General features: G+C 43.4%; 1 protein-coding gene across 1 annotated transcript; it reads left to right on the top strand.

Moving 5' to 3' along the window:
- The first annotated feature begins 243 nt into the window (after positions 1 to 243).
- On the top strand, positions 244 to 2,537 carry LOC114267886 (uncharacterized). Its single transcript, XM_028208961.2, has one exon. It carries the CDS (start codon positions 454 to 456, stop codon positions 2,317 to 2,319), a length of 1,866 nt encoding a protein of 621 aa, XP_028064762.2. The 5' UTR covers positions 244 to 453; the 3' UTR covers positions 2,320 to 2,537.
- Positions 2,538 to 22,916: the final 20,379 nt, after the last annotated feature.

Here is a 22,916-nt window from a genome sequence, read left to right as displayed (position 1 = left end):
AAAAGACGTTATTGGATAAGTCATTGTAATTTGTAATTTACCCCAATCCAAAGACTCTTCATTCCAAACACCGACCCAACGAACGCAAGACATTGAACATCAAAACCAAGTTATACTCCTTCCTTAGGATCACACATGATACACGAGGAGATAGACAGTTCGAGAGACAGACACACTGAACGAACCCATCAACACTTTAGGTCTCAATTCATCATCCAAAACCCTTTTTTTGATTCGCATCAATCAGGTACTTCAATTACGCCACCACACGCATATATACATACCAGTTGAGAATCAAATCTGTGTCTTCAATCGATCTTCAAGCTTTAGAGTTTTCAATTGTTTTAATCAGTTCTTATATGGGTTTAATTAGATTTTATTGATTCATGCCCTAATTGAATTGGGTTTTCATTCTTTGTTTGTTGGAATTCTGTGAATCAATCCCTTTTTGTGATGACATCGTCAATTTTGCATTATGTGCAAAATTTATTCCCTTTTTTAGCACCCAAATTCGATGATTTGAGAGTCTCAGATGGGTTAGTTCGCAAATTATCAGTGCCTAAACACACGAAAGAATTTATATTTGCGATTGGAGAACCCGAATCGCAGGCTGTGATATACGTACTCTGTGCTCAGAATCTGTCTGAGAGATCAGCTTTGGATGCTGAGTTTCTTATTAGGGAAATTAAACCTGATGCTGTTGTTATTCAAGTGGGTCATGGGGCTGTGGATGAGATTCAATCCAAAGATATTGAATTTAGGGTTGATATAGCCGTTCCGACTTCGTCGGTTGAAGTTTTGAAGAGGTGCTTTATTCATAAGATTAATAAAGATAAGTATGAAAATGTGGCTGGGAGTTTGGTTTTGAGAGAGATTTTTGGGATTAGTATTCATGGGCATTTCTTGGCTGCCAAAAGGGTGGCTGAAGAAGTTGGTTCGTCGTTCTTGTTGCTTGAATCTCCTTTTGTGAAATGTGGTGGGGATAACAAGTTTCCCAACGGGGAAGTTGAATCGGGAAACAAGTTCCAAGCTTTAGCCATACAGCCTAGCAGTTTGGTTCCACAAAAGTTGGGTTCGATTGTTCCTTCAAGTTCGAGGAGATTTTCTCTTACGAATGACCTTTATTTGCAGATGTCAAAGTCAATATCTTCGTATTTCACTCGATCAATTTCTGTTTCAGAGGTGGGTTCTAGCGAGTTTCAGCCAAGAGTGGATTATGAGGCCCCGCCATTTGCCCAGTTGATATATCCCTTACTTGTGGATTTACACAATATTTTTGTTGATATCCCTTCGATTGGAAGGGCTTTAGCTTATGCACAAAAGATGCTTAGTGACGTGAACAAAGGAGAAATTGTTGATATCAAGCTACTATCTGATGTTTATGTTTTTCAGATTGCAGTTGAGGGATTGAGAATTGCTCTCAACAACGCTGGTCGGCTTCCTATGAACAAAATGGGTAACACGAACTCAGCTAAAACTGAGTTTTCACAGCTTGATGTTGAGGAAAAGTCGCATGCTCTTCTCGCTCAGGCCCTTAGAAGCCAGACAAAAAAGTTCAAATCCATAGTGGCAGTAATCGATGCCAGTGAGTTGGCTGGCCTTAGAAAACATTGGAACACTTCAGTTCCTTCTGAGATCAAGGACATGGTGGAACAATTGATTACAAATTGTGAAAATGACAAGGGAATTTCAAATCACAATGACAAAAAACGGTTATTATCCAATAAACCAATGGTGGCAGTTGGGGCGGGAGCGACTGCTATTTTAGGAGCTTCATCACTCTCTAAAGTTGTCCCTGCATCGACCTTCATGAAGATTGTTACCTTTAAAGTTCCCGCTTCACTTAAACTTATTTTGACCCAAACCCAAAAGGTAGTTTCTTTTGCACTTAGCAAGACTGTTGGTCCTTCAAAACTGGTAGCCCCGGGATTTGGAGCCAAAGCAACTTCTGCCTTGAAAGCAACAGCTTCTGCTGAAAAAATTCGGGTTGTGGCCCACAGTATGATAGCATCTGCAGAGAAAACCAGTCTTTCTGCAATGAGAACAGCATTTTATGAGATAATGAGGAAACGGAGGATCCGGCCAATTGGGTTTCTTCCATGGGCTACATTTGGGTGTAGTATTGCTACGTGCACAGGGTTGCTTGTGTATGGCGATGGAATTGAATGTGCTGTTGAGTCTATTCCTTCAGCTCCTTCAATTGCCAGTTTGGGTCGTGGAATCCAAAGTTTACACCAAGCATCTCAAGCAGTGAGGCAATCAGAAAGCTCCCGGATACAGAAATCTATAGAATCCCTAATGTATAGATTAAGAAAGTGAAGGGGTCAATAAAGTAAGAAAATGAAACTTTTCTGGAGGTGTATACTAGTTAATTTTCTTCTAATTAAAGATTTTGGAGGTTTTCGTCTGTACATAGAATCTAGAGCAGAGGCTTTTTGGTTTGTGATGGATGTTGATTTCATTGTCTGTTTTATTTATTTGTAGCTTCAAAGCATAGACAAGTTAGTAATGATAATTCATGAGAAATTTTGGTTGGATGCTTGCTCTATGTTGACTATCAGTCTGTATTGTTTCTATTTGTGTGAATTTTTTAAGTTCAATTCTAATGATAAGCTTCTATCTATGTGGCTAATCCCTGCCATCACCCTTTTGTGTGATAATCTTTTTCTGCAATGATATATCATAAAGTTGATGTTGTTCATCTGCTTTCTGTCTTCTCCAAATTGTGAATCTAGGAATATATTATTGGGTTGTCATCAATTGCTCCTGAGCACATTTAACCTGATTTATTGCATAGTTTTCATTTAGTGAACACCGGGTGAGTGATTCCCAACTGCAGATTACACAAAGACTCAGGGATTCCAAAACTGACTTACAAATTATATCAGAAGCTAGTTTTATATTTAAAACAGAATAAAAACTTTGGTATTTTTTGGTATTCCAAAACTGACTTATAAATTATATCACATATATTTCCGCCAGCACACCTGCCTCCGAAGACGTTTACCTTTCCAATTCCTCACATCTCATCCCCCAGGAAGTCCTCAGGCGCCATGGTCACAACTTCAACCAGCTCGCGACGGTTTACAAAGACCATTACTGGGCCATCCCTTTGTAGATGTTTGGAAAGTTGCTATTTTAGTAGGCTATTTTAGTTTTTGACCATTTTAGTAGGCTAAAATTTTTGTATTTAGGAAGATGATTGGATTTTTTTGTAATTGGATGTGATGTTTGTGAAAGAAAAAATGAAATGATTATGGATATGATGTGACATTTTGTCTTATTAGTTATTTTAGCTTTTTGTGAATTTTAGCCTAAAAAAGGCTAAATTTTTTCTTGCCAAACAGCCCCTGCTCTCCTAAAAATGCTGCTTGGGTCTGTGCAGACTATCGACTCCTATTGAACTTCCTTTTAAAATGACCTTTTGGTATCAGAACTTCTAGTATTTTTTTTATGAGTTATGTTGCATATTAGGAACCTTAACTGGTAAGACGATGAAATTGGTAGATGTTATGATTAGGAGGAGAGTTAGTATAGCCTGTGTACAAGAAACTAAGTGGACGGGTGAGAAAGTTAGGGAAATTGAGGGTACCAGTTTTAAACTGTATTATAGTGGTAAGGATAGACACAGGAATGGGGTAGGAATCATAATTGACAAGGGTCTTGTAGAAAATGTAGTGGTGGTCATTAGGAAATTGGATAGGATTATGTTAGTTAAACCAGTTATTGGAGGGGATATAATGAACGTTATTAGTGCGTATGCGCCTCAAGTAGGATTAGATTATCAGACTAAGAGGGATTTTTGGGAGCAAATGGATGAGATCTTACAAGAGGTATCCGGAGGAGAAACCTGGTTATAGGTGGAGATTTTAATGGCCATATAGGCATAGATAAATTAAGCTATGAAAGGGTGCATGGTGGATACGGTTTTGGTGACAGAAATGAGGCTGGAGTGACCTGGTGGTGGCCAATCCTATGTATAAGAAGAGGGAGGAGCATTTGATAAGCTTTAAGAGTGGGTCAATTAAGAGTCAAATAGATTATTTCTTAGTGAGAAAAGTAGACAGCCTAATATGCAATGATTGTAAAGTGATTCCTGGAGAGAGTCTGGCCTCTCAATATAGGATTTTGACACTAGATTTATGTTTTAAAGGGCACTGCCAAACTAGGAAGGATGGTGGGCGTCGTAGGACGAGATGGTGGGATCTAAAAGGGGATAAACTAGAAATATTTAAGAATAGAATGGATAAGAAAGATACTTGGGACTTGGAAGATGATGCTAACACCATGTGGAACTCGATGGCTAATTATATGAGGAGAATCTCAAGGGAAGTGCTTGGAGAGTCGAAAGGAACGGGACCCAGTTCTAGGGAAACTTGGTGGTGGAGGGAAAACGTTCAAGCAGTAGTTAAGGCAAACAAAGAGTGCTTTAAAAAGTGGCAGAAGGATAGAATTGAGGAAAGCCTTAAGAGTTATAGATTCGCTAATAAGAAGGTCAAGAAAGTAGTGAGAGAGACTAAGTTGAAAGCTTATGATAACTGTACGGGGAGCAAATATTCCGACAAGCCCGTATTCCTTTCTTCCAAGCTCCGTTTCTGTCCGATCACCTGCGAGCACAACAGCGGTGAGCTACCCGGCGGTGTGTGGCCGGAAAACTCCTCCAGCGGACAAGAAAGAAGCACACAAAATCCGGGTGAAGTCAGAGCGGTTTTGGCTCTCTCCATCAGGCGCGTTGTATAAGAAGTCCTTCACCGGTCCTTATCTCAAGTGCGTGGCACCCGAACAGTGTGGAGGCCTTCTTGTTTGAAATTCATGAAGGCGTTTGTGGCAGCCACATCGGGGGCAGGTCCTTGGCCTACCGAGCTATTTCGCAGGGTTACTGGTGGCCGTGCATGCAGGCCGACGCGCAAAAATATGTCCGTAAGTGCGAGAAATGCCAGAAATTCGCCCATCAGATCCACCAGCCTGCCAGGGCACTTCTTCCCCTCACCAGTCCTTGGCCTTTCGCCATGTGGGGGCTAGATATAGTGGGACCATTGCCAACAGCACCGGGCAACCGGAAATTCTTCATCGCGGCCACAGATTACTTCACAAAGTGGGTTGAAGCTGAGCCCTTGGCAACCATCAAAGAGAAAGACGTGAAGCGATTTGTCTGGCAGAACGTTGTCACGCGGTTTGGCGTCCCCAAGATTTTGATCTCTGACAACGGCACCCAGTTTGACGGTCGCCTATTCAGAGGATTTTGTGAAGATCTGAAGATAGAATTCTACAACTCCACCCCGGCCTACCCGCAGTCCAATGGTCAAGCCGAAGCGTCGAACAAGACTATACTGGATGGGTTGAAGAAACGGCTGGAAAAGGCCAAGGGAAAGTGGGCTGAGGAATTGCCCAGTGTACTTTGGGCATACCGAACAACCCCGCGACGTTCAACCGGGGAAACTCCATTTGCTTTGGCTTACGGCATGGAGGCGGTCATACCCTTGGAAGTTGAAATGCCCACCCTCAGAACCGAGAGTTTTGAGCCCGAGCTAAATGCCGAGGCTATTGCCTTGGAGCTGGACTTAGCGGAAGAGCGCCGGGAGAAAGCCCTCATCCATGTGGCCGCCTACCAACAAGAGCTCTCCAAGAAGTATAACAAGACAGTGCACCCCAGACCGTTCAAAGTTGGAGATTGGGTTTTGAGGAAGATTATGGGCAACACCCTGGTGCCAGGAGAAGGCAAACTAGGGGCAAATTGGGAAGGACCCTACAAGATCACTGGTCTGGCTGGCAAGGGGGCTTACCACTTGGAGGATCTAGAGGGAAGAGCTATACCCCGGCCATGGAATGCGGCCAACTTGAAATTGTATTATTTTTAAGCTTTTTACTTTCCTCTTTTTGTAAAGCAATTTTTTGGCTCGCAAAGCAGAATGTAATTCTTTTTGTCAAATTATAGAAGTCATTTTGCATTAGCACTTGGATTATTGTTTTAATGTTACGGACCGAGATGATGTACTCCGGTTGGAAGAGTTGGTGTTTTGTCCAACTTTGGATTCCCAACCGAGATGATGTACTCCGGTTGGAAGAGTTGGTGTCTTGTCCAACTTTGGATTCCCAACCGAGATGGTGTACTCCGGTTGGAAGAGTTGGTGTTTTGTCCAACTTAGAATTCCCAACCGAGATGATGTACTCCGGTTGGAAGAGTTGGTGTCTTGTCCAACTTTGGATTCCCAACCGAGATGGTGTACTCCGGTTGGAAGAGTTGGTGTTTTGTCCAACTTAGAATTCCCAACCGAGAGGATGTACTCTGGTTGGAAGAGTTGGTGTTTTGTCCAACTTAGAATTCCCAACCGAGAGGGTGTACTCCGTTGGAAGAGTTGGTGTTTTGTCCAACTTAGAATTCCCAACCGAGATGGTGTACTCCGGTTGGAAGAGTTGGTGTTTTGTCCAACTTAGAATTCCCAACCGAGAGGGTGTACTCCGGTTGGAAGAGTTGGTGTTTTGTCCAACTTAGAATTCCCAACCGAGATGGTGTACTCCGGTTGGAAGAGTTGGTGTTTTGTCCAACTTAGGATTCCCAACCGAGATGGTGTACTCCGGTTGTAAGAGTTGGTGTTTTGTCCAACTTAGAATTCCCAACCGAGATGTTGTACTCCGGTTGGAAGAGTTGGTGTCTTGTCCAACTTTGGATTCCCAACCGAGATGATGTACTCCGGTTGGAAGTGTTGATTTGTTCGACTTTGTTACAGCCGAAGTGGCTACTTCGGTTCATGAATTTGTCTTGTTCTGCTGAAGTGCTTAGACCGTGTTATGTATTCCGGTTCGATGAGTTATACTGAGATGTTTTGCTGAAGACAGAACTGATTACAACCGTGCATACACTTGCAAAAATTTGAATTTTCATTGATAAGAAGTTTATTACAAACGGAGGGGACAGAGCCCGGTTACATCAAAAGAGTTGGAAGCAAAAATACAAAAACAAGGAAAAAGAAACCTAAACTAAGGGGGAAAGATTGGTGAACGCATACTCGGCAGCATTAGCATCAAGGTCAATAGCTTGGCTTGCTTTTTGGGCGCCGGGCTCATCGTTGCCGGGCTGCTCAGGCACCTCGGCCTCTTCTTCCTCAGAATCTGTCTCCCCGTCCCCATCTTCAAGTCCCTCCTCGGCCTCAGCCTGTAAAGCGCTGAAAACATCGTTTGCATATGGCACAAGGTAGACCGGTAGAGAAGCTGGAGGAGGGTTGGCAAATACGTCGGTGTCAGAACTTTGGCCGAGGTGTTCGCAGGCGGACTTCTAACCGGCCTTAAAGTAGATGTCTTGGGTTGCAAAGACCTGCTTTTTGTAGCTCTCCTCGGCCTCGTTGAAGCCAGCGGTGTTTGCAGCCCGGCAAGCTTTCTTCTTCGACTTCTTCAGAGCGTCCACCTCGGCTTGGAGCTCATCTCGTTTTTTCTCGGCTGCATCTAGCTGGCCGAGCAGTCTGTTGTTATCATTGTTGGCCATCTCGAGAGAAGCTTTAGCCCGGCCGAGCTCGGCTTGAAGGCTTTCAACCTGGCTGGCAGTGTCGTTGGCTTTCTGCCTAAGCCGGTGGATGCGCTCCAAGACAAGATGTTGTTTTTGAATGGCCTGCACAAAAGCAAAGTAGATTAGAAAGGAGACCGAGCAGAAAAAGTACCGGGCAAACACTTCGTGAAATTTTCAGAAGAACGCCGACTTACCCTGGCCATGGACTTGACTGAGGATTTCACCAGCCAGGTGTCAGGGACGTGGTCGCTGCCGACCACATCGTCCGGTAGGAGAAATGCTTTGGAGAGATCGAAGGCGAGCAAATGTTCTTTGTTAGCCTTGATCGAAGCCGTCGCCGGGATGTCCTGTCCCCGGTGCTTCAACTGAGGACGCCAAGCGGGCACGGGAGCAGGAGTTTCAGCTGGGTGTTCGGTTGTCAGCTCGGCGACGAGCTCGGCGGAGGGGTCTGCCCTTGGTCTTTTTCCAGCCCGGCGCGCTTCTCTGGCAGATTGCCCGGCAGCTGGAGCTGGAGAAGCAAGGGCTACCACGGCTGCACTCGACTGACCGGCAGCCGGGGAGCGGGTGGTGACGCTCGGTATCTCGGCTGAGGTAGCGGTTAGAAGGTTTTTGATTCTGCTGCGCTTTGCCATCTCTTGTTCCTCGGTCAGGCGAATGAGTGGTACGTCTGGAAGGGTAGGATCTGGGGGTGGCGAAGGAGCCCTGAGGAAGTCAGTTACTCTGCTCCGGCGCGGAGCTGAATATCTGTAAGTCGGGGTGTAGCCGAGCAGTTCGTTGCAATCTCGGTGACGGTACCTAAGCACGACCCGAATTGCCTCGACGTTTGGGAATTGATAGTTGGCTTGTAAGGCTTGGATTGTTGCAAAGGAGACAGGAAAGCCGGTTAGATGCAGAGTAAAGAGTTAGACCAACCGAGCAAGGTGAGCGGCTTACATGAAGAACCGAAGTTTTTGTTTATAGACCAGCCCGGTACCTCGGCTGTTTCGTAGTTGCCGGACACCCAGAAAAAATCGTCGTCGTGCATGTCTTTATCCGGGGTGCCGGTTATGATCTTTTCCTTGCCCGGTCTTATTTTCAAGTAGTAAGCTAGGCCGTCACCGGTGTGGCCCATTGTGTATTGCCTCAATATCTCGGCTAGGCCTAAGTTGGTGCCTAGCCGTTGGTTCAATTCGTGAACGCCGTTGATTATTCTATAAGTGTTGGTGGACACCTGTGTGGGTGCCAGCCCGGTGCGGCGGAGGAACTCGGTTATGAGAGGGTTGAGCGGGAAACGAAGACCCCCTTCAACGATGGATAGCACGGTGAAGGGGCACTCCTCCCTACCCCAAGGTGTGGTCTCCTCTTCTGCGAGCTGCAGGTGGACATCGGCCGGGACGCCGTACTCCTCCCTGAACGTAGCCAGCGCAGCCGGAGTATCCACTAGGAAGCGGAATTTCCCCATTTTTGGCCGGCTTAGTGTATCCCGGCTGAGGGGTTTGGCTCTGGGTATTGGATGTTGCCCGGTCCTGAGAGCCTCAGGAATGACAGTGGTCCCCTTGGACTCTGCAGGAAAAGGATGGCAAGTGTTAAGTGTTAGCGCGGTCGCGCGAAAGGTGCTGGATTTTAGCTCGGTCATTAAGGGTGCCAAACCACCTCGGTTGTCTATTCTATCTAAGGAGCCCGGTCGCCCAAGCGGACCAGATGTTAGCCCGGTTGAACGGCCAAGTCCTTTTGTTATCTCGGTTTCCGCTTTGGTTGAAACAAACATGTTGTTTGCCCGGTTTGGTCGGTTTTTTGGATCAAAAGAAGGCCCAGAGCCCGGTTCACCCCAGTTCTTCAGTGTTCTTCAGGAAGACGAAGAACACCAAGAACAGTGGAAGGTTTAATGCGGATTCTACGACCTATGCCCTAATAGCTATGTTTTTGTACCCTAATGTGTGTAATATGAAAGAAAATAGCAACTAGGGGGATCGAAAACCTTACCTTTGGAGGATGGGGGCTGTTCTTCCAAGAATCAGAAATGGCAGTCGAGATAGAGGAGAGGGCTTGAGCTCTGGATCGTCAGATGGTAGAAAGGCAGTAGGAAGAAATGGCTTGAGGAGGGTGATGTATATGTAAGGGTGAAAGGCCGCCCAAATTCAAAAATCTGACAAGAACGGCGGGTTGGTTTCTCGATGACCAATGGGAGCTCGCCACGTGTCCCCATTTATGGCTACGTCAGGATTGAAGCGACGGGATGAAGAGACGAAGAGCCAGCCGAGCTACTTTCGACGAAAAGGCTGTAAGCCGAGGAACATGACCGGGGAAGGATAGCAGATTAGCTCGGTGAAGGCTTGGCGACTTGACGACCGGAGAAATGTTATCTCGGTCGAAGTGAGTAATCCCAGTCACGCTTTCGCGGACGGGATTAAGGGGCAATTGAGAGGGTGATTTATGATCTGGTGTTGGGCCGAGGTATCGACCGGGCAAGTTGAGAGCCCAACAGTGCATTGGGCCGAGATGATCGACTGTTCACCCAGAGATGGGCTACCAGAACTTGGGCCGGGCAGAGTTTGGACTGAGTGTGTGCCGCCCCGGGCCGTACGGGAGCTGCTCGGCCAGGAAGTGACCGGTCAGACCAGGATGCTCGGTCCGAGGATGGTCGAAACCAGACAGACCGAGAGACCGGCGCCCGGAAAGGCGCGGTCAGCCGAGGTAGTTGATTGGCCGGCGAGAAGGCCAACCAAAGGAGGAGCCCGGGCTAGGCTTTGCCGAGATGCCGCCTAGCCCGGTCCTTCATGTGTTTGTCCGGCTAGGCGCATGGGTTTGAAGCATGACATGGCCGAGGTAGAACAGCTCGGCTGCCGAGCTCCAGCTGTGAAGTCAAGCAGTTGAGGTTAGGTGGTGAATGGCATGGTTTATGCTGACAGATGGGATAGCAGAGCCACGTGTCAGGAGATGATTGAGAGTGGATATGGGGTTCAGAAGGTATAAAAGCATGCCTGCGCCCCCCATACGCAACACACGAGCATATCTATAAGGATTTCTTACACTCAAACACTCTCTCCCTTCTCTCTATTCCCTCGAAGGTGTGTGCTAACTTGACCGTCGGAGGGTTTTTCCGGCCACACACCGCCGGGTAGCTCACCGTTATTTGCTCACAGGTGATCGGATATCGACGGAGCTCGGAAGAAAGGAATACGGGCACGCCGGAATATTTGCTCCCCGTACAATTGGGTGATTGCTAGGTTGACCGGGCAATCCAAGATCTCGTTGAAGGTTTCCCAATATCTAGAGTTGTATGCCTTCAGTGTGTCGCTCGGCTCCATCTTGACACTGAGAAGGTGGTCAACTTCCTTTGGCATTTTGGTGTTTGTTTTGAAGCGCGTCACAAAAGCCTCGGCCAACTGTCGCCACCTTTCTATGCTCCCCTCCGGCAGCCTCTCAAACCATTTCAAGCCCAGCTCGCCCAAACTTGACGGGAAGATAAGGCACATAAGAGCATCATTCCGCCTATGTCCGGCCATGACCTGTCGGAAGTGGCTTACATGCATATAGGGATCGATTTTTCCATCGTAAAGCGTGAACTTAGGCTGGTGGAAGCCCGCGGGAAGCGGTGTTATTTCTATCCCCACGGAGAAAGGGGTGGCACTCAGCTTTGCCAAGTCTGTGTCTAGAAAGAGAGGCGCAGCTAGGCGAGGTGGAGGCATTCCGACCTCTTCACTGGCGTGAACCCCATAGGATAGCCGCTGGAACGCCGGCACCCTCTGAGCCTCCCGTCGGCGAGCCCGTTCCTTCAAGACTACCCGCAAATACTCTGAACGAGCGGAATAAGAATACCTCGACGTCGTCGCTGGACGTGAGGGTTGATAGGTGCTGTCTTGCGCGCTGGACTTCTCTACGTGCGCGTCGGAATCTTCAACCTTGTAACTTCTGGTGATTGAGATGGACGGAGTACGCCGCTGGCTCTGACTGCTTGAACGGCGGGGTCGGGTGCGCTCACTGTGGTCTCCCACTCCAGCTACATCCTTCCCTTTGACATGTCGCTTAAGATCCTCCATCTCCGCCGCCATTCTCCGGATGACGGCGTCTTGGCCCCTTAGCTTGTGTTCCAGTCGCCTGGCGTGCGATTCTCTCCGCCGCCGGTGACCGTCTGGACTTCGTGAATGTCCAAAGCTTCTTCCGCGCTTATCCCGCGCGTCTCTTGAATGTCCTCCTGGAGAAGTTTCCAGGTCCACTATAGGAGGAATGGCAGGATGTCCTTCTCTCCGTCTGCCTGACTTCGGGGTAACTTCGTCGATGGCGGACAACAGAAACTCATCGTTGTTCGCCATGGACGGCGATCAGATGAGCGTGGAAGACAAGGTTTTATCTGCAAAGTTCCCACAGACGGCGCCAATTGTACGGGGAGCAAATATTCCGACAAGCCCGTATTCCTTTCTTCCAAGCTCCGTTTCTGTCCGATCACCTGCAAGCACAACAGCGGTGAGCTACCCGGCGGTGTGTGGCCAGAAAACTCCTCCGACGGTCAAGTTAGAACACACACAGGGGATAGATAGAGAGAAGGGAGAGTGTTGAGTGTAAGTATTTCTCTTACCAACTGTTCATCTGTCCGCATATGGGGGGCGCAGACCCGCTTATATACCTTCTGCGCCCCAAATCTACTCTCATTAGTCTCTCGACACTAGGTGCTGCTATCCCATCTGTCAGCACAAATCACGCTGAACATCACCTAACCCAACTGCCAGCCCACTCTATTGGGAGCTCGGCAGCCGGGCTGCAGCTTCTCGGCTGCCAACAGCCATACTGCACTTCAAGACCAAGTGCTTCCAATAACCGAGCTTCGTTTCAGCCGTGCTCGACCGCATTCCGGCGACACCGAGCACGGGATTGGTCATTCCGGTCAACCAAAGGCCTTCCTGCCGAGCTTGAGGCATGAATCTTCATGCCGAGCTATGGGTGCGCGCCTTCCGACCGAGCAACGCACGAACCGTGAAGCCCTTCTAGGCCGCGGACGTCTCAGCCGAGCTCTCACTTGATCGGCCTTCATACCAAAGAGCCCAAGTAGCTCGGCTCCGCAGGCCCTTTGCCATTATTGAGCAAAACCACGGCACAATCTTGAAGCCAAATACCTCGGCCAAATCTTGTTTGGCCGAAACTAGATCATAAATCTCCCTCTTAATAACCTATACACTAAACTAGATAGTAAGGAGGGAGAGAAGAGGGTATACAAACTTGCTAGGATACGAGAGAGGAAAACAAGAGATTTTAATCAAGTTAAATGCATCAAGAGTGAGGATTCTAAGGTATTGGTGAAGGATGAAGAGATTAAGGAAAGATGGAAGAATTATTTTGAGAAACTATTAAATGAGGAACATGGAGGTATGACAATAGAGGAAGAAATAGCCAATAATACGATAAACCAAGACTATAGGTTCTATCGCAGGATTAGGAATTTTGAAGAGGAGATTGCACTTAAGAAGATGAAATCAAATAAGGCTTTAGGACCCAATGATATCTCTATTGAAGCTTAGAAGTATTTGGGTAAAAAAAGGGTTGCTTGGTTGACTAGGTTGTTTAGCAAAATTTTGTTGATTAGGAGCATGCCAGATGAGTGGAGGAACAGTATTTTAGTGCTAATCTATAAGAATGAAGGAGATGTCCAGAATTGCAATGACTATAGAGGAATCAAGCTAATGTGTCATATAATGAAAGTGTGAGAGAGGGTGATGGGACGTCGATTGCGAGATATAACAGTGTCAGAGAATCAATTTAGGTTTATGCTTGGCAGGTCAATAATGAAAGCGATCTATCTTTTGAAGAGAGTAATAGAAAAGTATAGAGAAGAGAAAAGAAATGAGACATTCATATGATGTTTATCGACCTTGAGAAAGTATATGATAGAGTGCGCCGGGATATAATATGGTAGGTGTTAGAGAAGAAAAAGGTGACAAAAGGTTACATTGATGTGATTAGGGACATGTATGAAGGGGTGGTGACCACTATTAGATCGCCTACTGGAGAGACAAATGAATTTCTTATCACTGTAGAGTTACACTAAGGATCTACCTTAAGTCCTCATCTTTTTGCTTTAGTTATGGATTAGTTGCCGAGACATATTTAGGATAACGTGCCATGGTGTATGCTTTTTGTAGACGATATCGTATTAGTGGATGAGATTAGAGAAGGAGTTAACACAAAGTTGGAGACTTGGAGAAAAGTTCTTGAATCTAAAGGATTTTGGATAAGCAGAACTAAGACAGAGTATATGGAGTGTAAATTTAGTAACAGTAACAGTAACAGTAACAATGAAAGCAGAAGAAAAGTGAAGATTGAGAATCAAGAACTGCCTAAGAGTGAACATTTTTGTTATTTAGGATCGATTATCACAACAGCGGGGGAGATTGATACAGATGTGGCTCATAGGATTAAGGCGGAATGATGTAAGTGGAGAAGTATTTCTGGGGTACTATGCGATAAACGAATACCCAGTAGACTAAAAGGTAAATTCTATAGAATGGTTATTAGACCAGTGATGTTGTATGGGACGGAGTGTTAGGCAACCAAGAAACAACATATAGATAAGATGAGTGTGGTTGAGATGAGGATGTTAAGGTGGATGTATGGCAAGACTAGACAAGACAGAATTAGGAATGAGTGTATTCGGGAATGGGTATAAGTAGCACCAATAGAAGATAAGTTGAGAGAGAATCGATTGAGATGGTCTGGTCATATTCAACGGAGGCAATAGTGAAGAGATACGATACTGTAACGGTAGATGGAAGTGTTAGGGGACAGGGTAGGCCTAGATTAACGTTGGCTAGCGTTGTAAATAGAGATATGGATCTACTTAATTTGACTAATAAAATGGCCTTTGATAAGGCCGCTTGGAGTAGAAGGATTCATGTAGCCGACACCATTTGATGGGAATTAAGGCTTGGTTTAGTTTGGTTTATGTTGCATATTAGCCTATGTGAAGTTAACATGTTCCTGTTTCATCAACTTGAGCTTATTATATTGCAAATTTAGAAGAAGGAAGCTACAGGTCAGCAAACCTTGAAAACAAGCATTGTTATTATTTGAGGGGAGACTAAATAATTGAAATGTGGTGAGGTGGTGAAACCCAGAGAACTATTGAGTTTTGGCATGCTGTGTGGTCCAAGTAATACATATATATGGTTTGACAATTTTCATTGCTGTTGTGTTGTGTACAATTTTCATTGGAGTGCTTCTTATATCGCAACTTAGAATGTTCTATATGTGGTTCATTAGTTTCTTGTTCAATTCTCATTGCCTTCATGTGCTTATCAATATATATAGTTCGTTAGAGATTTTAACTGTAACTATATTATATAAATAATTTATCATTTTGCCTAAATGGAGAACAAGCAAGAAATTAATATTAGAGTCATCTCTTCGTATTGTTTGGATGCCCTTTGTGATTCTTTTGTGGACATGTAATGCTTTGTGGACTGAACTGTTGACTTGATGATGTGTCTGTTGACTTTTATTGATTGTGGTTGATCGATATGTATTCTCTCCTAAAACTGAGGAGTTCATTAAGAAGCCCCAAACAGGATAGATGTACAGAGATCTGTATTCTCCATAAACGCATAAAAAAACGGAATTTTGCATCGCTTTTTAACTTGATTTAGGAATTTATGCTCTTTCTGTTTTTTTCCCTTGCTGGCTTGTTCTACTCCTATTTTTTGTGGCAGTTTCTGTTCTTCTTTCTAAACATAACAAACACATAAATTTTAATTCAGCAAAAATCTTGCAACATTCTTTGTGTAGTATCTTGTGTGACATGAACATTGGGCATCTCCTAGGTGCCTAAGTGACAAAAGGCCATTGATTTTGTTGCCTTTGGCACTCTGAGAATTGTAATACCTTATATGTGGCAGGTGATGTATTGTTGAAGATTCTCTGTCTCCTCCAAAAAGAAAAAAATGTTTGTTTCCTTTTTATTTTAATTTGTGTGACAAGAGTCATGACGCACTAGTATAAATTGAGGTGCTCATCGAATAACCTCAACGTATATTTGTCTTGGCTTCTCTGATGGTTTCATATCAAGGATACTGCTACCATTCTTTAATTTGGTTAGCAATTTATAGGCCCATGAACAACCTGTGTATTGTGTGAACAAATGGAACCATACGCATATTTTTACCCATATTGAAGATTTAGCCTTTGAAGGGTCGTGATTGTTTTTTTATGGACTGCCCATTCGGTATATACTCTGTTAGAAGATATGCTTGCCAATTTTTTTGTTTTTACTATGGTGTGGCAGTGACTATAAATTTTTGTACATTTTGAACCAACATTGGGCATATTGGTTCTCTCTGTCTGACAAATGCGGTGGAAATTATTTAAATTTAAAATGTCCACTAAGCGGAGAACAATGAACATACCGTGGAAAGTTTTACCAGTATTGAAGATGTAGCCATAAAGGGTTATGGAGATTGCTTTTTATGGGCTTTCTACTTGATACATAGTACATACTATGGTAGAAGATATGCTTGCCAATTTTCCTTTTAGGATTATGGTGTCGTAGCGGCTATTAGTTTTGATACATTATTTATTTATTTAATGTGAAAAGCAACAACATATTTTTAAATAAATGAAAGGACTTACATAAAGACTAACGAGGACACCAAAAAATGAAAAATTACAAGTCCATACAACACACCAATCTTTAAAATAAAAAAGGAATCCCATTGAAGAGAGGAGAGACTGAAGCTCAATAATAAATCATGAATTTTTTTTTTTTTTTTTTTTGGGTGGTAATTAAGCGTTTGAATAAAAGAAAAGAAAGTTACATATTTTCAAGGGTATTCCCAGGCCATACAAACTACAGATGGAGATCACCTGGCAAAGCATAAGCATCCCTAAAACTATGCTAACAAGAAGATCAAAGAAGGTTCCCTCATCACCTAGATTCTACCTAGGTGGTAATGGAACCACTCATATGATCTGAGTTTACATAGAAACACATTACGCACTAGAAAACAAGCAGTGACGGAATAGCTAAATCCCCAAAATAGAACATATGAATTCCAGGCAACAAATACCATTTGTTCCTAAATTCGGAGTGCACCTGCTTGTGATGCTAACCTCCTGAGTCTCCAAAAGTGTGTCACCACTTTGTGCAATAACAATGTATAAGAGCTTATAAAGGAGAGCTTTGTTTGTATACTCTTCTTGTTGCAATCCATACTATTACTATGAATGCTCAGTAGTTTTGCGTGTATGTTGAAGTTTATTATAAAAGAGAGCTTATTAAGGAGAGGTTTCTGTTGCTGAAGAAAAGTAAGATCATAAATGTACAAATTTAAAGAGCTTGCAACTATAGAAATAATTAGGAAGTAGTTGACCCTGAATAGCTGGGACTGAGACTTTGTTGAGTTGTATAAATTAAATTTTGGGATATCCTCTTCCCCTTTTAAATAAATGTTTTCCTTTCTTGGCAAATTTTAGTGTTTCCTAATTTGTTATAGAAAATTGTAAATAATAACATGGTCACATGGAAAATATCTCTTAATTCACATGGAAAATCGGCATGATATCAGCCTTGAAGGTGGCATACTTTCTATTGTCTTGGTACATTGTGTCATATCTCTTAATTTACTCATTCCTAGGTTATCAAGACTTGAAGTTTAAAACAGTGTTGCAATATTATGCTCTTTATGGTTGCAAAAAGATGTTACCTTTTTTTTTTAGTCATCTCATCAATCTTGGTAGCTGCCCTGGAGGTCCAAGTCACCTTCATCTCTACCCTATAAAGTAAGCAGCAATAGTACCATAGCTTTATCCCCCATGACTGTACTGATAGCCCAATTAAGCACCATTGCTGGCCTTTTGGTTGTCTGAGATTGCGCCGTTTTTTTACTCTTATACAATAACTTAAGTGTCTCCACAAAATCTAAAAATTGGTCTAATGGATGGGTCAACAAATTTTGAAAGCCAAGTGTATGGAAGAGACGAATCTCTACTGTTCAAACTAAAAAGAGATTGTTCCACTCCCTCATATGTCCTCCAGTTGCAGAGTCTGAAAAAGGCACATCAAGCATAAAAGAACTAGGCTTTTTCCAATCTCTTACGCACTTTTTCCACCTTTCTAGCAGAAAAAAGTTCCATCACTCGGGAATATCAAATGAACCCAAAACATGCCTAGGAGGCTAGGATCATAATATCCTAAAGCTCGCTAGCCATGAATCAATGAATGAAAAGGCGATCGACTCACTTCTGATCGTTTTTGCACATGCAACTCCAATTCACAAACTTTTCTCTAATCAAATTGTCACTGGTAAGTATCTTCTTGTGCATATTCGTCCACACAAAGAAAGCAACCTTGGAAAGGGCTTTGAGGAAGTCAAATCCCTTTCCAAGGAAAGGAATGAGCTTAATTGACACACTATGAACGACATAAACTTTCCTTAGGACATGGAACAATCTATTTTGTAAAAGGGAATATTAATATTTAGGTGAAGGGTCCTTCTAGGGTGAGGATGAAAAATATGCTTAATTCCACTAAATTAACATTCCAATTTACTTTGTTTGACATTGTTTGGTTCGTATTTATTTTAGACTCACGCAAAAGACATTGCAAGTTTATAGAAAATAACTTGAAAGCCAATGATTAAAATCAAATTAATGTGAGTTTATACCTATTAATTCCTCCTTTAGGTTTTATAGTTTTAGAAACTTTGAAGCCTAAATTTTCAATTCATTTTTAAATAGAGTTTTTTAAAATAGATACTAGGACTATTTTTAGCACTTACTTTCCAATATATGGAACGTGGAAAGATAAATACATTTTTGTTGTAATACAATATAAATATATAGAATTAGGTTGCATATTTAAACACGTTTTGAATTCATCTATCGCTTATTCAAAGTTTTGCTTTGAGTTAGACCTCTGAGTCAAAATCAACTTCTTTGTATATGAATTCGAAGAATTCAGAGTTATAATGATTGGTGGCTAATAAATGATAATTAGGCATTGTTAAACTGTTAAATAAAAAATTTAAAATTCATTTATTGCCCTTTATTGAGTGTACATTATTATCTTGATTCAGGTTCTGGCCTCTTAAAGTTTGTGGACAAGGTCTTCCAAGAAAAAAAAAAGAGAAAAAGTAGGTTGAGTTGTAATGCGGGTCCCTAAGTTTAGTGACCATAACTGTGAAAGTGGGCTCACTATCTAGCGGAAAGAAATATACATGTGCGCGCACACTTGCACATATATTAAAACTTGCTAGAAATTTGTCCTTTTTTTTGGCATTGCAAGATCCTATAATCAATAATTTCTGTTTTCTTTTAAACAATAATTGGTTTTGCTTTGAAATCTGAAATTCGAATTCAAAGTAAACACTTTTAATTATGTATGCAAGGTAGGACTTATTTCTTTAAAGTTAAGCTTGGCAGTTGTATATAGAGTTTCAACTCAAAGTCACCATCCGGTATGCAAAACAAAATTGATGAGGGAATTAAAGTCAGTCAAAAGGGTGTTAGAAGACGTTTGTAGTTTCCTCTTTATGAGTTGTCCTTGGGTTGAATCTTCCCTATCTTTTGTTTTATCATCAACCTAAATGAAACCGACCATTCCACTTGTACAAACAAATATGGTAGCAGTTTAACTTAATTCCTTTCTCCAAAAGAATGATTGAGTTGGTTTTTGAATGATGGGGTCTTGATGCCCAAACCAAACAACTTTCTGGACTTTGGATTGCTGGATTTCTCTCTGCCCAAGGAATGGTCAACAAAATGATCTATTTATTGTAGGTGGCTTGATAGGTGTAGTCATAATTTTCTAGCTCTACTTCCATCAAATTGAACATTTTCATTTGCTTTAATGTATTTTATCAACTATTGGTAGCCCCGGGTTATGCTGGCAATTTAATTTTTTTCAGTCAATTGTTGAAGCCTTTTACTTGCTTAAAAATTTTGGATTAACCAATTAATGATGGGCCAAAATTTGGTGTTAACTCACAAGAATAAGAATGAGGGAAAAGGTGGAATATAAAAACAAAAGATAATATTGAAAATGTAAAGTGAAAGAGGGACACGAGCTAGATATTGTTATGGTATAACTTATAAGTAACCAAGCTATATGCATGTAATTTGAGAAAATGCCACGTGGGCAAGTCTCTGATTGGCAACAGTTGCCCAATTTCCTGTTTTGCTCCAATAGAAATTTCTACTACAGGACAAAATTAATGGCTGTATTTGGATGTATTGTTAAAGAGATTCCCATAATTAATAGTATGATGGAATGAGCTTTCAATCACCATTGATTTTTAGCAAGGACAAGCTGGTAATTAAAATGCCATGTTAATTTCAATCACTTTTTATTAAGGGAATCTTTACTTACAAAGCAAATTCATTCATTTCTTGGTTAGAAGGTAAGTTATAAATCAACCATATTGGTCATGAAAAAACTACATTTTCTTCGTGTAAGGTTTTTATAGTCAATGAATACCTTATATTTCTAAATGGTATAATTTTATAAAGTTTGTGTGGTTCTCTATTTTGTTTTGTAAATAGATAACCAAATCTTACATGTCTTAGATGCGGTTTTAACTTTAAAAGATGCGTATTTTTGTAATAGACTAGTATTTTATATTTTCTAGTGTTTCTTTTCTAATTGTGCAAGTAAAGCCCAAATAGGCCCTTGAATATATAGTTTATGTTATAAACAATTAGTAACCAGGGGCTATGGTTGAAGAAATATTCAAAGGTGAAGTGATAGATCCAAAATTTGATAGTCCATTTGAGAGGGTAATTTATGTATATAAATGGGGCCGAGCTGTGAGATGGACTTTATGGCCCAAAGTATGAAGGACTGGGTAAAAAGGCCGAAAAGCTACTCCGGCCAAGAGAGATAAAGTTACTCAAGCCCAAGAGAGATAAAGTTACTCCGGTCTAAGAATTGTAGAGCTACTCCGGTCCGGAAGCAACTTGGAGTTAGGCCGGTTTCAAAGTTAGTCCGGTCATGACGTATTGTGGTTAGAACGATCAAAACTTTGCTACTCGGTAGCTCGGTTTGAACATACCATGGTTTGTACATGAAAGAATCGAGATAGGGAGTAGAAAAGAAAGAACCGAACTAAGGATAGTTCGGCCTACTCTGCGGCTCAGCATAGCCAGTGTTATTTCGGTCATGTGGTAGTTTGGCCATGGTAAAAACTATCTCACTTGGTTTAAGCAGTGAGGGGGGTGTTGAAGGATAAGCATTATCTTTCAGGAGTATGAATCCTAGGAGGACTCTACATGGAGGAGTAGAAGTCCTACTAGGATTGTGTCACACAAAACCTATAAAAGCTCATAAACATCACCTTTGGGGAGGTAACACACAACTTTGCTCTCTGAATACACAGAGCTTTGTCTATTTGTCAAGTTTGCTGACTTAGGCATCGGAGGGGTTTCCGGCACGCTCCTGCCGGCTAGCTCACGTTTGTGTTTTCAGGTGACAAAGCAACGTAGTACGGAGGAGCACAGACTTAGTCAACAGGATTATACGAGAAGGTATATTTCTTTTCCGTACAATTGGCTCCGTCTGTGGGAAAAACAGACAGAACAAAACCTCTTGATCAAGCTTCTCCTCTTTTCAAATAATGGCACACATTGAAGAATTGCCGCAGTCCGCCGTCGACGGGCTAACTCCAGATGGAGGTGCAAGGCGTGAAGGATTACCTTCTGTCCCTCCCATGGCGGACTTGGAGCCCCAACGACATAACTCTAGGAGGGATGCTAGGGGGAGGCAGACTAACAGCCCCCGTCACTCTCACTCGCAAAGTCCTGATAGGCAAAGACGGAGGATTGATCCTCAAGCTCTGGAAGATCGCGTGAAGGAACAAGACGAATTGATAAGAAAGATGGCGGCAGACATGGAGGCCTTGAAACGCCAGATGAAGAAAAAAGAAGTGGCGACAGGAGAGGGGCGCAAAAACAAGACGCCCCCTCGCCACTCAGAAAATCATAGTAGGAATACCACACCCTCGCAAGGAGAGAGCAGAAGCCTTAGGACAGGCGACACTCAATCTTGGTCTTCCAGAACTCGTCACCCCAGGTCTGAGAGGACGAGATCTGAAAGATCATACACTGAAGGAAGCACGTATTGGCCCTCGCATTCACACCAAACCAGATCTAGACAGACGGAGTTACCCAGATCATCCGACTTACGAACCGTGCTCGAAGAAAAAGCACGATGCAAGGAGGATGCCAGGGCGCGGGATCCGCACAGAGTTTCTGCCTTACAGCGGTTGGCTCCTCGGACGCATGGAAGCGTCGAGGTTGGAATGCCAATACCGCGCCCTGCCTACGAACCAACAGACAAAGCATTAGCAAGGCTGCAGACTTCACCGTTTGTTCCGGCGATTGAAAACGCACCCCTACCATCAGGCTTCCTTCAACCAAAATTCACTACATATGAAGGGAAGACGGATCCCTACTCACACTTGAGCCACTTTCGCCAAGTCATGGCTGTATACAGGCGAAATGAGGCCTTAATGTGCATACTCTTCCCATCAAGCCTTGGTGACCTAGGCTTGACTTGGTTCGAGAAATTTCCAGAGGGCAGCATAGCCTCTTGGGCACAATTGGCAGAAGCCTTCGTAACAAGGTTCCGAACAAACACCAAAACCCCAGTGGAGATCGACCAGCTACTCTCCATCGACATGGGCGATAAAGAGACCCTAAGATCCTACAACAGTCGCTACTGGGAGACATTCAATCAGATTGGGGACTGCCCCACCAATCTCGCTCTCGCACAGTATAAAAGAGGCCTTCCAGTCGGGAACAGACTAAGGGACTCGATCACCATGACGCCACCCCTCACCATGGAAGCCTTGATGGAAAGAGTGCACCAGCACATCAGGGTAGAAGAAGATGGCGCACGTGCCAAAGCAAAATCTGGGGCAACCATAGTACCAGAAAAGAAGACCTCAGCAAAGGTCAACACGGTAGATCGAAGTAACAGAAACGGACGTGGCAGACGAGATAACGGAGAAGACCCGGATAAAAGATGGTTGAGAATCCGCACTGCCATAACCACGGTGTTCAAGAAACCGATATATCGGATTCTTAGCGAAATAAGAGATGAGCCTTTCGTCAAGTGGCCAGCCAAATTAGGGGAAGCGCAGAAGGACTATGACGAAAGATCACGGTACACCTTCCATAAAGAAAAAAGGACACCGCACTGAGAATTACACACTGTTGAGACAACACCTGGAAGAGTTGGTGACAGCAGGCCACTTGGACAAGTACATTGAAGGAGGGACGCAGCCAGCCCCCCAGGACTATAATAACCACCCTAACGGAATGCCAATTGACGCCCCGCCACAAGGCATTATCAATGTGATACATGGAGTTTTTGAACCTGAGCGTGTATGCGAGCTCAGGGGATCAATCAAAAATGCTGAGCACTTTAGAGAGGTGCTAAGTACCCAACCTGCCATCA

The sequence above is a fragment of the Camellia sinensis genome, chromosome 6 (genome assembly GCF_055761805.1).
Source record: "Camellia sinensis isolate YWXY chromosome 6, ASM5576180v1, whole genome shotgun sequence".
In the NCBI taxonomy this organism is placed as follows: domain Eukaryota; kingdom Viridiplantae; phylum Streptophyta; class Magnoliopsida; order Ericales; family Theaceae; genus Camellia; species Camellia sinensis.
The sequence above is the reverse complement of the archived record's forward strand: the minus strand, read 5'-3'. Positions and strand labels throughout refer to the sequence as shown.